Source organism: Ailuropoda melanoleuca, chromosome 15 (assembly GCF_002007445.2).
Source record: "Ailuropoda melanoleuca isolate Jingjing chromosome 15, ASM200744v2, whole genome shotgun sequence".
Lineage (NCBI taxonomy): Eukaryota > Metazoa > Chordata > Mammalia > Carnivora > Ursidae > Ailuropoda > Ailuropoda melanoleuca.
This window is the reverse complement of record NC_048232.1, coordinates 72,298,380-72,313,046: the sequence shown is the minus strand read 5'-3', so window position 1 is coordinate 72,313,046 and position 14,667 is coordinate 72,298,380. Positions and strand designations below refer to the sequence as shown.

General features: G+C 41.5%; 1 protein-coding gene across 1 annotated transcript in view; it reads left to right on the top strand.

Moving 5' to 3' along the window:
- C15H12orf42 (chromosome 15 C12orf42 homolog) overlaps nt 1-14,667 on the top strand; it is a 148,939-nt gene that overhangs the window by 43,302 nt on the left and 90,970 nt on the right. The window contains exon 3 of the mRNA XM_034643408.1: nt 14,018-14,086. Within this exon, the coding sequence (XP_034499299.1) occupies nt 14,018-14,086 (69 nt within the window). The remainder of the gene's footprint in view (nt 1-14,017; nt 14,087-14,667) is intronic.

Below are 14,667 nucleotides of genomic sequence, written 5' to 3'. Positions count from 1 at the left end.
TTTGGGGCCAAGGTGATCTTTCTAAAATGTATCTTTGCTTTGAAGTCCTACCTTGACTTAAAAACTTCTACGGCCCTCCCATTGCCTCCAAGATAAATTCACAAATTTATAATGTCCTTTGCCATGCTAAACCCTGCTTCCTCTCTAGCTTTCTTTCTGCCACTAAACTCCCTTTCTTCTCTCTGCTCCCATTTCTTTGAACTATGTGTGGTTCTCTGCATGTGCTGTCTTTCTATCACTGCATATGCTGCCTTCCCACTCATCCTCCAGTCTGGGCTATGTTTGGATGGTGCTTCCTTTAGGAAGTCTTCCGTGATTTCCCAGGACCAGGTAAATGACTTCCCTCTAGTGCGGCTGTGTGGGACACATCTATTTGATTTTCTCTTTCACTGATGAGTTCAGAAAACCAGAAGCACATGTGTAGAGAAGGCTGGGCTTTTGTCAACAGTAGAGACAACATAAATAAGCTGTTTGTGGCTTACATACATGGCTACCAAAAAAACCCCAAAACCCAAAACCAAGAAACCAACAAAGAACTTAATGAAATGTGGCATACAGAAAATGAACTTCTTGGGGCACCTAGGGTGGCTCAGTCTGTTAAGCATCTGCCTTCAGCTCATCCCGGGGTCCTGGGATTGAACCCTGCATCGGGCTCTCTGCTTAGCCAGGGACCTGCTTCTCCCTCTCCCTCTACCTGCTGCTCCCCCTGCTTGCGCTCCCTCTCTCTTTTAAATAACTAAATAAAATCTCAAGGAAAGAAAGAAAGAAAGAAACAAAGAAAGAAAGAAAGAAAGAAGAAAGAAAGAAAGAAAGAAAGAAAGAAAGAGAAAGAAAGAAAGAAAGAAAACAAGGTTCTTAAAACAGTTTTCAGAAGTGTTCCTGAAAAAAAAAAAAAGTGTTCCTGCAACCCGCTTGGCAGTTGGCTATAAATCATTAGTTTTGACTGCAGTAAATACACTGGTTTATGCCAGTCCCCGCTGTATCCAAGTAGCTGCTTGCAATCTGCGGCTTGGTGCAGATCAAATGATCTTGGTAGCATTGTGTGTTGTCTACGAGTCTGTAGGCTTTCAGTGAAGGCTGCAAACCCCTATCTAAGAAGAGCACATGTCTACTGATATCAGGCTTCTGCCATCATTGTTTTGGAATCTCAGAGACCCGTGTTGATAGTTCTAGAAACCTGAATTTTTCAGATGGAAGATTGTTGTATTGAGAAAACAAAATATTTTCTGAGTCAGTGAAAGGAAGATTTGGCTAGATAGTACTTTAGAAATAGATCTGGGTTGAGATTAATTTAAATACCACTCCCATGCTAACCTAGAAATGAATGGCTATTCCAAATAGGTCCAGGCTGCAGAGTAGCAAAGTTATCTTTTTAAAAATGTCTTTGACAACAAAGTTGGATTAGACTAGAATCAGAGTTCAACTGATGTTCTTTTCCAGAAATTGGTGTCAAGTGACATTATTAGGTGTTGTTTCTCTTACTTGGATCTCCTGTAATAAGATATGCTTCATTGGCTCATTCATCTAACACTGACTCTTCCATTCATCCACTTACTTATTCATTCATTCATCCTCCCACCTACCCAGCAATCTCACCATCTTTCTTCCTATCCATCTTCTGCATCTGTCCACGTATCCATCCAGTAAATCTTTTGTAAACATCTACCTAGAATGAGACATTCTTAGTTATGGAGGGGATTTAAAAACAAGCAAGACAGTCTATCCTCTCAAAGCACTTGAAGGTCACTAATGGGCTCTTAGGTCACTACAATGGGGGCCTGGATAGAGCTAAGGAGAGAAGAGTATCAAGGCAGAGGACAGACTGTGAATGCTGCCATGCACTGGGAAACGGGAAGCATGGTGGGAACAGTGAGGTGTGTGGAAGGGGGACCCAGGGTGGTGTGCAGGGGAAAACAGTGGCTCTGGCTGGAAAGGCAGTTTGGATAAAGAGACAGAGGTTAGATGCCAAACAAAAGAGTGTGGAGAAACTTTGGTGATTTTTCACCAAGGAAAATGATGTGAAGGTTAACTAGTCTTTTGGAAGATCAATCCGGTCGACTGGGGAGATGGATTGGAAGAGGGGGATAAGAGAGAGATAAGAGGCAGAGAGACCGGTTAGTGCCTCAGGGTAATTAGGTTTGCTCTGATTTGGGTCACTTACCACACATGGACTGGGCCACAGTTAAGTCAAGGAACTTTCCCATTTAAGCTCGTCAGGTGCTGGTCACATGTCAGGGATAGACGAGAGAAGTTGTTCGCGTTGCTCTTTTTGGCTTACGTTTAATGTTGACTGTCTCCTAATTATTGAGGAGAGTGATTTGTTTGTTCAAAAGAACTGTTTTTGAGCTGAATATTCAGGTGGCTTTTGCTTAGGATGAAGACACAATTACCAAGCACAAATTGGAGAGTGCGGGAAGGAGAGGCCCTTTCTCTTAGTAAAATAACATCAACCTTAGAAACCAGTCTTTCGTCCTTGCACATACTAGTTGTAATATCTTTTGTGTAACTACCGTGAAAACAAATATCTGACTCATTAGTGAGATAGCTTTGACACGCAGTGCTCTGGGTATGGAAAGCTAAAACAGAGGCGAAGAATTTTGGATCAATTCTCAAGGTTACCAGTATAAAAGAAAACAAAATCAGAATCATGCAAAGTATGGAAGAGTAGATTCTTTTTACAGAGGGGATAGAATATTTGTAAAGTTGTTTCTTCAGGGCAAAAATATCTTTGCTGTCTCGGAAGCAAACTGTTTCAACTCCCTGCATACAGCAGTAAGCATGGCACATGTATGAAGAATGTTGCTCCTTTTTTGGGAGCAGGCCACTTTAATGCTTTCTTCTGTATTAAGAAAGTGTCTTGTCCCCATGAATTTATTATTTCTGCATAGCCGCGTTGAAGATAACCAACCTCAAACCTCATTGCGGAAATGTTCTCTGGCTGCCACTGGATTTTCAGCCTCCCAAGAAAATTGTCCTAGTATGTCGAGCTCAGCCCAGGGCTGACTGCATGTCATCCCCTAAAATGCACTAATCCTTTTGGTTCATAGAATGATCTCTCAGATCTTGAGGGCTTGCCCAGCATCTCAGATCAACTGAAAAATTCTGAAAGTCAAAACTCTTTTTCTACTTTGCTTTTCTATCAACTTCTGTAGTATTTATATAAATGCACATGCCTTCATGGAATAATACACATTTTAATTATAACAAAACCCAGCAGCCAAAGTGATACCCCACGACACACATGGACATGCACTCAGTTGCAAAAAAGGCCAGGAAGAAACACTTTGAACTGAAGACAAAGGTGCCTTAGGAATCGCTGCTAAATCATCGGGACCCATTGGAGAATGAGGACACTTGCAAGAGAAAGCAGAGGGGTTTTCTCTTCCTGGAAACAGGGGGGTAAAATGAATAAAATTTGGCACTTTCTCAGTGTAACAGCTGTGCCTGTCTCCACAAGAAAACACCATCAAGCAATTCGTGAATTCATGTTAAATAATTGCTCTTCACGTAAGGTGACTATTGTGTTCTGTCCCTCATTATGAAAATCTTGTGGTCTGATTTTCAGCACATTTAATCCTGTTCAAAACCAAATTAAACTCTGAAAGCATATGTTACTGTAAAGTATGAGTCACAGACTGTCATGATATTTTGCAGAAGATTATTCAGCAGCTGTCTTAAAAATAAAAAAGCAAAGAGCTACATCTTCTCTGAGCCTATATTAACTGATTCATGGGCCAGCGTTAGGGGGGCATGGCGGGAGAAGTGTGAGCTTTGTATTCAGGGGGCCTGGGATTAGAACCCACAACATCACCTCTTACCAGAGAGGAGAGCTCTCCTGATGAAGGACCTGCTTCGCTGTCTGGCTGAGCATCCTCTGGGCTGGCCCTATGTTCCCCAGGCCATGCCGGGAGAACGGGAGGCCATTAAGAACAGGCCATCTCACGGCTCTGGTGTCTCAGACTGTGGCTTCCTCCCAGTAGCAGGGTTGAGGGGTTTGAGGGACACGTGAGACAATGTGAATGCATTGTTAGAAAATGTATTAATTTCATAGATTGGACCAGAATCCCCAAGAAAGGGGTCTCTGATGCCCAGGAGTTTTCAGACAGGTTTAAGCAATTACTCCCCTCTAAATATTCATTTTTTAATTGTTTCTTTTGATTTCCATAAAGTCCCCCACCTCCTGTACCCCATTCAGGAGAGTCTCACCAGGCTGCCTAGCTGACCAGAGCAGGCACATTCCTGACCATCTTTATCACCATGGGCATCATGGTGCCCTAGGCCACCCTCATGACTGGCCGTGCAGTTCTCCCTCAGCTGAAACCAAGTATACACAGTTCTACTGGGCTGCTGGGGTTGAAATCATGAAGTGATCCTTCACTCAATTCCATCACCTCTTCCAGACCCGTGTGGTCTGACACTAAGAGGTCTCCACTGCCGCTGTGTATTTGGTTCTCCTGTTTGGGGAAGACCGGTGGCATTTCCTCAGGTGGTTAAAAAAAAAAAAAAAGTTTCTTTCTCAAATACAACTTTAACTTGTGATTCAAAGAGCTAACGCATGTGGATGCCTGGCACAGCGTAGGTGTTTGATAAATGGTTGCTTTTGTTATTAGTCACTGAGGTCACAAAGCCAGCAAAGGAAGGAAGAGACAAATGAAACAGGTCAGGCTCCGGAGGCCATGTTTTACCCGCCTCACACACGATTCAGCCTCTCCTGTGAAAAGAGAAGCCACGTTTGCCCTTTGATATGGGAGATTGGTATCTCTCAAATTTTGTTCCAGTTTATCTGATAAACACCACAGTGTGTTTGTATCACCATGATATTTATTTGGTTATTACTGTTTAGTTGAGGTAAAATTATCTTAGTGTTCAGTTGAAAGGCTGTTAATAAAACAGGGCTTGGTGTTCAGTGCATTTCTCCTTTTGATTTTGAAATATGACATTTCACTGGTGCTCTTTCAAAGGTTAAAAATGTGGACCTAGTTGAAATGTTAGTGAGCAGAAAGAGTTCCAGAACATGTGCTTTACAAAGCTGGGGTAGCACATGGTGTTTGCTGCCTTGGTAACCAGTCCAGTTGTGGCTCCTGTGTTTATGTGTCGTCGACTTAATTGTGCTCTATGAGCTCAGAGCACCCTTGTTAGCTGTGGGGGCTCATTGCACGGGTCACTCAGCCTGTTTCCAGGGGAAACTATATTGGGCTCCTTCAGGACTTATGTTTATATGAGTGGGAGTAGTGGATGGAATTCAAGTGATCAGGTTTTTGGGGTTTTTTTAAAGGATTTTATTTATTCATTGATTTGAGGAGGGGGTAAGGGGGCAGGGAGATGGACAAGCAGACTCTGCACTAAGCATGGAACCTGACACAGGGCTCGACCTCATGACCGTGAGATCATGATCAAGAGTCTGATACTTAACCAGCTAAGCCACCCAGGTGCCCCTCAAATGATCAGTTTTATGTCTCTTTCTCTCTCTCCCTTTCTCTCTCTGTCTCTAATTGTCCATAGCGCAGATTTACTTTCTGTGGTTTTACTTTTGGATAATAACTGTATTTTATACTACCTGATGATACATACCAAATGGAAGGAAAGAATAGAGGGTTCTGTGAAGAATATATTGTTATGGAATTGTATAATAAAATGGACAGTAAGTCCTCCTTGTACATTACTGCTTTTAAAATATTTGCTTATTAGGAAAGATTAATAGGGTTAGACATATATCCCTGTTAGAATAGTGTCATTACTATAAAAGAAGGATGGTTTTTTTAGGTACATAGCAAGTTAATTAGTTGCGTATTGGCTTGAGATCATGGATGAGACTGGTAAATGAATCTGTAGTTATGCAATGCAGCAGAACGGACGAGAGGGGTTGGGAACAACACAGCACAGTCTTTTGCTGTCCTTTCCATCTTGAAGGGAATTAAGACAACAGTGAAAGCTCCTGCGGGTATAGTTAGAGGTATTTTGAGGACAGATCTTAGTGCAAATCCCCCTTATTAAGCAGCTGAGTATCCTTGGGACTGTCAGCTAATCGCTCAGTCAGTGTTTTCATCTGAAGAGAGACCATAATACCTACTCTGTGGGGTTGAGATGTGCTCAGTAACGCTGATCCCTCCTTCTCCTTAATCTACTGCTTAACTTTCAAGACAGTGAATGGATGTGAGCTTAGAAAGTCTTCTGCTTTTAACCAGATTTGCCAATCAAAGGTTGATCTAATCTCTAAAACAAGAACTTCTCTGGAAATAATTCTCACCTGTACCAGTCTCCCAGCTATTCTTGCTGGACGAAGTTAACAGCCCCAAATGTCCTTCTCATAGCTCTTTTCTAGGCATTCCCTAGAGCTAAGGTGGTAAATAGGGGCATATGGTCCTAATCCATCCTGAGATTGGTTGTGCCCATGAGAATCATGGCAATCAGTCTTGGTGCTCTTTCCCAAGAAACCTGAAAAAGCTCAATGTCCTGATAACAGTCCAGGTAGCTAATGCCAATTGATCTGAGTTGATGTTCAAGTTGGAGGGGATTTGCCATCCTGGTCGAACAGCTCTATAAGAAACAATTTACAGCACACACATTTGAACACAAGGGTCTCAGAGATGGGCACGCAAATATTTTTACCTTTTATTTACACAAACACAGAGAGATTAAATGAGTTACTCCAAATCCCAAACTGGCTGCAGAACCAGGATTAAAATTTGGGGCCCTTGATCTCAAAATAAGGCTCCTTTTACTCTAGGTTTTCACTCTGTGCTTATGAAAGGGTTGTTTCCCTGCAAACACTGGCTGCAGGAAACAGGGAGTTCGAAGTCTTTGTGGAATCGTCCAACTAAGGACGGGACGAGAGAGGGTGGGAGTGTTACTGGGGGGGATTCAAACGTCAGCTAGGATGTTGGATTAAATGGTCTTGAGGATGACTTCTGGGCCCCAGATTCTAAGATTCTCCAAACAGTGTCACTGAAAAATGCAATTTCCTAAACATGAAATGTCTCAGGAAGTAAGTTCCATGTCTGGGGCTCATTTGCAATTACACATGCAAGTCTCTAAATAAAATTTGGGTTAATTAGCTTTTGTCTGGTTTCATGAAACACAGTTAGTACTTCTGACCACATGAGTGTGTTCGCTCATTGAAAGGTTGTTAGCAGACCTGTGAAAATGGTGAAATTTGGAAAATAAGGATTGCTATGTAAATGCTTTTACTCTTTTAAAGTCAAGGAGCTCCTAAATGCATGACCAGATATCATTTTTTTCTTGATAGGGAAGAAATCTTATTCATCTAAATATCACTTTTAAATAGGATCTATAAGAAAGTTGGCAATTTAACATAATTCTAGGACATGACATATCAGAAGTGCACATCTGTCCATTTTTGACAACAATGCATGTTAAGTAGATTTTCAAGTTTTTTTTTTTTTATGGGGAACACAGTGATGTTCTTATTGAACCTTAAAAGCCATAGTGAGACTCTCTTGTCTCCCACCTTCCCCTTGCAGCGCTGTAAATCTAACTTCTGCCTGTCCTATTGTTCAGAAAAAAGCAGCCATATTGTGCTGATTGCTATTAAATTAAAGCAGAAAGAGAGAGGCACAAATGTGGGAGCCCATCTTACCAGCAGGGACACCACTATCTTTTATTTTGCATTTTGGGAGGGTCAGAAAGTCAGGACAGGCATCTGACCTCTGATAACCTCTTTGGTGCTTCTGTGTGCAGTTTTTGGGGGAAGAACTTAATTAAATACAATTGAATTTCCCTGCTAACATTGCCACTGAAAGGACTCCTTTTTAAATGGCTTGGTGTTTGCTGGTGAGGAACAAACAAAGATGCTTCTTTTGTTCCTCAAAGAAAAGTTAGCATATGTTAGTTAAGGATTTGTGATTTCTTTTGACTAGACTGGCGGGTTCCTAAAAATTCAATGAGTCTTCTGAAATGAGACCCACAATAAAAGATAAAGCATAGGACTGGCTGGAACCCTAACTCTTCTTATTCCTGACAATTATAGTGAAGGTTAATGTTTTTAAGACTTCACTACATTTATTTATACACAAATAAAAATGATGATCTTAGATTTATGATGAAGTTGCTAATATTTAGCCACAAAAAATATAACTGGTCTGTCTCTTTGATTCTCCGGCTACCAGAGGAAGAGAAGAACAGCCAGCTTCAGATGTATTGCTAGTACTTTCTGTTAGGAAACTATTACAAGAGGTGCCGACAGAAAGAATGTACAGTTTTTGGTTGTGAACAATTTGTCATGCATATTCATTGTTGATAGGAAGCTCATCTACAAGTTACACTTTAATAAAAAGCAATAAGCACATATATATGTGGGTTGAAAATCCATATTCCCATTTTCATAATGGGAGAATCCATTTTGATAACTGGTAATTATTTGTTATTTTTAGCCTTCTGAAATCAGAGGAATTGAGGAATCAATTTTATAATCAAGACCTAGAGAAAGAGTGAGTTATTTTATTCAAGTTTGAGTCTTAGTGCTTATTTTGAGAGGTTTTGTGTCTTAGATTCAAAGAATCTTTTAATCCCACATGATTTTGTTTTCCTTGAAGAGAGGATTAGAATGAGGAATTGATGCTTTTGAATTTAAAGTTGACTATTGTATGTGCCTTAAGCCTACTTCCTAGACCACACCCCCGTCCTCTGTCTCTGAGTTCAGGTCTCTGTAATTATTTAGAGGGTGGGGGGAAGTCAACACTTGACCCCGCTGACCTGTCTGGCCTCTGACTCATCTCTTGTTTAATACTCATGGTTGAACTCCTAAAAGTAGTGTGTGCTACATCCACAGCTGTTCTTTCCATCTCACTCTGTCTGGAGTCTAGCCTCTAGGCTCACCCATGTGCCACATACTATGTCCCCCAGCTGATGTCTCCAACTTTGGGGTCACCATGTGAGGTTGGAAGGATTTTTCCTACACAAGGCTTCTAGGCCAAGGGGATATGTTGAGACTGAAATCCAGGTGCATTGGGGCCCCCACCAAACCCTGTTATGGGGTTGTATCAGTCTAGAGAGGGCAACATTTTGATTTTTGTACTTTGCCCGAAGGTTCCATAGCGCTAGCTGTGGCTTTGTCAACAAGTCTCTTGGCCCGATCTTGATCTTATTCTTCGAAATCTAGATCTTTAATAAGATAATACATAAGCATGTAATCAAGAGTGAAGTTGTTAGTTTTTTTATGGGTACAAAATTCTTTGTAAACTGGAGTGTGCCCCAGACTGTTAAAATCTTAAATCACCATGGGATTGGGATGGGTTATTTTTCCATTTTTTTGAGCAAAATACCAGTCGAGGGAAGGAAAAATCAGGGCTGGGATCCTCATGGAAAATACGGTGTTGATTCCTTATCAGACCAGTCCTGCCTTACATTCCACAGCCCAGGTGCTGAAATACTTAGGGGAGATGTAAGAACACAGGCAGAGAGCCGGGGGTGCAGAACCAGGCAGACTCATGCTGGCCTCTCAGTGCCACCGCTTACTTAGCGATACCGCCTTGGGCTGTCAGCAATTCTCTGGGCTTCAGATTTCTCACCTACAAAATAGTGATAAGAATAGTCACCTCTCAATAGTCCTCTGGTGGAGGATTAGGGGGGCTCTTGCAGGGATACACCTTCTATCTTGCCCGCAGTCGGAATGTTCTCACAATCTAGACGTTTCCCCACGCTGATCACCTGCTAACGATACTCTTACTTCCTCTTCTTGAACTAGATATTTTTTTCGCTCAAGCTTCGAGATTCAATATCTTTTCCGAGAAGTGTCTCCTGATATATATTTTTAAATATTTGTTTATTTATTTGAGAGAGATAGAGAGCGCAAAAGAGAGAGAGTATGCAAGCAGGGGGGAGGGGTAGAGAGAGAGGGAGAGCGAGAATCTCAAGCAGACTCCCTGATACAGCGATGAAGCCTTGGTCAAAACCAGGAAGTAATTTTGTGACCAAGGAAACCTCAAATAAAACACTCCATATTAGATTAGAACAAGGCAGACTATCAAATATTTAAAATGGTTTCAAATAAGTGAGAAATGAGTTTTTCAGCTCAAGGTCTTGATTCTCTGCTTGGAAATAATAATGTTGATCTTTTTAAAGAGGGACCGTATTTCTATAAAGAAACGCACACACCCCATTATGGCAAACACATTTTTTTTTTGATAGCAGTTAAATGACCTAAGTGAGGATTTCAGAGCTCTCTCCTGGTTTCCGTTTTCTGTTCCAATCCCAAGGCAAAGCAAGTATTTGCTTTTAGCATAGCTGATACCCGAGCACTTCGCAAATGTTTCCACAAAGCCAGCTGCCCTTTATAGATCCCCCTGGGAACCTTTCTTTTGGTTACTAACCCTCAAGCACCCACAAACCCTATTTGCGAAGGTATTTGTCATATGGGAAGGGCTCATGAATCTTCAGATTTTTCGGAGGAAGACTCTCAACCTCCAGTTTGGAAAATTCTGTCCTTTGGCTCAGACCTCTGGGCTCATCTGAAGACTAGTTCCTCTGGCTGAGGAAAGAAAAAAAAATAAGCAAAAAACCAAACCGAACGACACCTCTGTAGTGTGTCTTGGCTGACGCTAGTAGGCTGGAAAACTCTGACAAAATTCATCTTGACAGCTTTCTTGGATTTTGAATGTATTTTTGGAGCAAAGTTTGTGGTTCTGAGTGTTGTGGCCACATGGAATGTCGAGTTTACTTCCTTTGCTTCCTCATAGTTCAGTACTGAGTCTTTCCCGGGGGTTTCGGTCATCACACCTCATTCTGCTCCTCTTTCCCCTGGATGTGACTGACCTTTAATGCCGGGTGTTAAATTGAGTAAAGGACTTTAGTCAAATACTGGGGGAATCAAGTTGCAAAACCGTCAGTGACAGAGCCCTGGTGACTCCTGAGATGCGTGCTGTCCAAAAATCGGATCGTGGATTCAGGTTTTACTCTTCACACATCTAAGACGTAGTTCAAGTATGTAGGCTCTGTGTGTATGTGTGTGTGTGCACATGTATGTGCATGCTCGTGTGCACAAATAAAAAACTTGAACTCTCCAGCATATACCACCTGTTTTCACATCATTGTTGTCACAAAAGGATTTTCTTTCTTTCTTTCTCTCTCTTTTTTTAATTAGCTGAGCTGTCCTATTTTTCAATAACTTGCCTCTTCCCTAACATATGGGCTATAACCATATTTCTTTTCATTAGACCTGGGCCTCGTTTGTCATTTACACCATACTTTTGCCTTTCTCTTTCATTTTAAAAGAAAGAGAGATTTTTCTATTATTTTAGAGCAAAGCACCTCTGGTTTATGTGGCGACTCTTGTGGCTTTCTAAATGCACTTGATTTAGCTTTCAATGTGTAATTACTGCCAAACAAGTTAATTGCTTTATAAGTGTCCAAAATTCCCTGGTTTAATTTTGCTTTCATTTACCAACCTTCATTATACATCCACTGTTCAACATAAACACAAATGATTGTTAATGAATGCCTAATGCCATATTCATTAGAAAATCAGGTTAATGACTGGCAATGAATATCCCAGCTCCTTTATTCTTTCAAGACATTTTTTTTTGCTTGTTGATTACAATAGTTTTTTTGTTTACAAAGAAATTCTACCTGCATTAGAGGCTTGCTTAAAAGTTCAAGATAAAGCTTTTCTAAGAAATCAGATAACCCCAATCCCTGATTCTTCTTTCTGCTTACTGGTGCCTTTACCCTTTACAAAGAATCTCCTATAAAATGGAACAGTCAGAATGCATATGATTTCCTTGGACCATTGGCTATCATGAAGCCTTATTGTTCAGACAGCAAAAATCTCAGGATTGTCCTGTACAGGTGTTCAAGTGGTGCACTGAACAACCTTTGGAGGTATTGTTTGCTTTGTACTCTGAATGATGTGAAATGTGCTATCCACAACCTGCATAACTCAGGCAGTGGCACTAAGAAATTTGCATTGAAATAAGAAATGTGTCACAGCAGTGTGGCTTGGGATGGCATTCAGTGCTTGGTGCTGATTGTCCTAGACAAGAATTATCTACTCAGAAGACAACCAGATATGTGAAGATACATGGTTGAGTGCATGGCAGGAAGTCCACTGAGGAGGAGAACTGAGGTACACATCATAGAGATGGGCCTTACACTCCACCTGGTGATTATTGTTTTGTGAGAACCCTTTCCTTTCCCACAGATGTGGAGTTGTTTTTGTAGTCAAACTCGACAGCTGTGTTTTGAAGGCCATTTGTGTACTGACAACAGAACAGAGGATTATGTATGGGCTTAAACACAGAACCCAGATGCTGAAATTTGGTCGCTGGCCAGTCACTACGTGCTGGTGTGGACTGAGCAGTTTTCCCATCTATCCAATGAGAATGTTGGTAATATGGTATTCCTTCCAGTTCTTACGCTCTGTGACTCCTTTTTGGGATCATGGGAGGGTCCACTTGCTTTCTTTGAAGCTATTGATTGTATGCTTACCATGTGCCTGGCATGGAGGTGATGTCAGGGCTACTGTGTAAAAGATACATTTCCTTGTGTCATGGGAAGACAAGTAAGTGTGACCCAAGGCCCCCACTGCACCTGTCAGGCAGTTCAAGTGTGTGATACTTACAGTACCGCTCAGTGTCAGAGCTCTGAAATCTTGTTATGCTCCCTACTCTTCTCTCGATCTTTTTTCTTTATTCTTCCATCTGGAAACTTCTACTTTTCTTGTCACATTCCTTTAGTTTTGATACTTTGATCTCAGAGACATCCCTGTCTCTTCTAGTTTTGTCTCTTTTTGGGGTTCTGCTTCCATCAGCTGAGTCGGCAACACCTGTGCTCCTTGGCTGCGCATATGTCTGTCCTCCACATGTCTCTCCCTCATAACATTTAGTGTCCCTGAAATTTCGCCCTGATTTGTGTGATTCTCTGGATACTATTTCTGCCTTAGACTCTAATCTCCTCAGGGAAATGATGTGGTAGACTAATTGTCTTTCTGGTGTCTGGACATACGCTTGTATCCTGGTCATAGATCTGAGAGGATATTGTCCACCACAGCAGACTCTGCAGGTCCATAAAAGGCCGAGGCACAATGTTAGCAAATATTAAACAATAAAAGGTCAAGGACCCTGAAGATTGCGACTAACTAAACAAAAAGTATCAAATTGAAAATCAGAAGTATGAAAATAAATCCTGATTGTATCTTGTTGAGGTTTGATATTTTAATATCAAGGTTACAAGATTCCATACCATTGGCACATCCTTAGGGTGCCTTTTCTGACCCCGGAATGGAACTATTGTAGGTTTTGTACATTTGTATCAGTCAGGTTTCTGCTGTGATAATTCTGCACAACGAACAACTCCAAAATCAGTGGCTTTCCACAAGCAACATTTGTTTCTTATTTATGTTTCCTGGTCTGCGTGTTGGCCATGGCTCTGCTGGACTCAGTTGCGATTGGCTGAAGGCTGTGGGTTGGATTGTCTCCTTATTCTGGGACCAATGACTACTAGAGGCATTTTTTTTTTTTTCCTAGCTAAGACAGAAACCCAAGAGGGCAAGGGAAACCCTGCATGGACATTTAAAGCCTCTGCTCCTGTCATGTGTGTGAACATGTCACTGGCTAAAGCAAGTCATGGGGCCTTGCTCAACATCAATGAGACAAAGAAACATACTTCATTTACTCAAGTGGGAAGGACTTCAAAGCCACATGGCAAAGGATGTAAATGTTTAAATCTCTTTCAACCTAATATATTACAAGGTTCTCAAAATACTTTGTTTCTCTCATTCATAACATTTGTCACAGTTGAGATTTTGCATTTATTGGCATGATTCTTTAGCTACTGCCTGTGTTTTCTTTTGGACTCTTGAGGGTAAGAATTGTGTCTGTCTGGCCTCACTGTTGTCCCCCTAGCACCTAGCACAGTGTTCTGGATGATATCAAGTACTCAATGAATGAACAGCCATTGTTCAAATGAATTAACTTCCGGTCTACCTAAAAATCATCTCAGGCATGGAAATATCTTTGTGGGAATTACTGACGTGATACTAAGTGCCTTGTTTCAAATCTTTCAGAAATCCTCTTGCTACATTCCCATTGTGAGACCTGCTACCCTGTGGAAGAGAAACATATCCCATGCAAATGTGAGTAAGCAGAGTGGAACTGTGGTTGAATTATTTTGGCTTCAGTTGCTTGATACATAAGAAAACTTGTTCCTTTGCATTGTGTTTTTACTTTATAACTGGGAAAGATTTTCTTTTAAATTTCAAAATAGGGAGAACATTAAAAAACTCCGGGTCTCTGTCTGAGATTTGCACTACCCTTGTATCCTTTACATGCAGATTCTGTACACTGAGAAAATAACTTGTTCATTGGATAAGCAGCAGTAGAAATCACCACGCATCAGGTGTGTAGGCAGTGCTTGCGTGTGGCACAACATACAGCAACTAGGACAATAATTCCACCTAATATAATCAATAACAATAAATGACTGAGTTCATCAAGGGAAAGGCTGACCCGTTGGTCATGTTCTCCCCCCCATCCCATCTTCTGCCCCCTGGTTGCTAATGATCTCCTGTTGGTGAGAGCCACAGTGAGTGTTTGTTGCTACAGCGTGCAAATGCGTGTCTATGAATGACTGCAATGTGCACACGGAGATGGTCGCCATGGCTGGCCTGTCCAGTTGTCATGGAGCTGTGGGAGCTTCCCAGGTTCCCTCCCACCA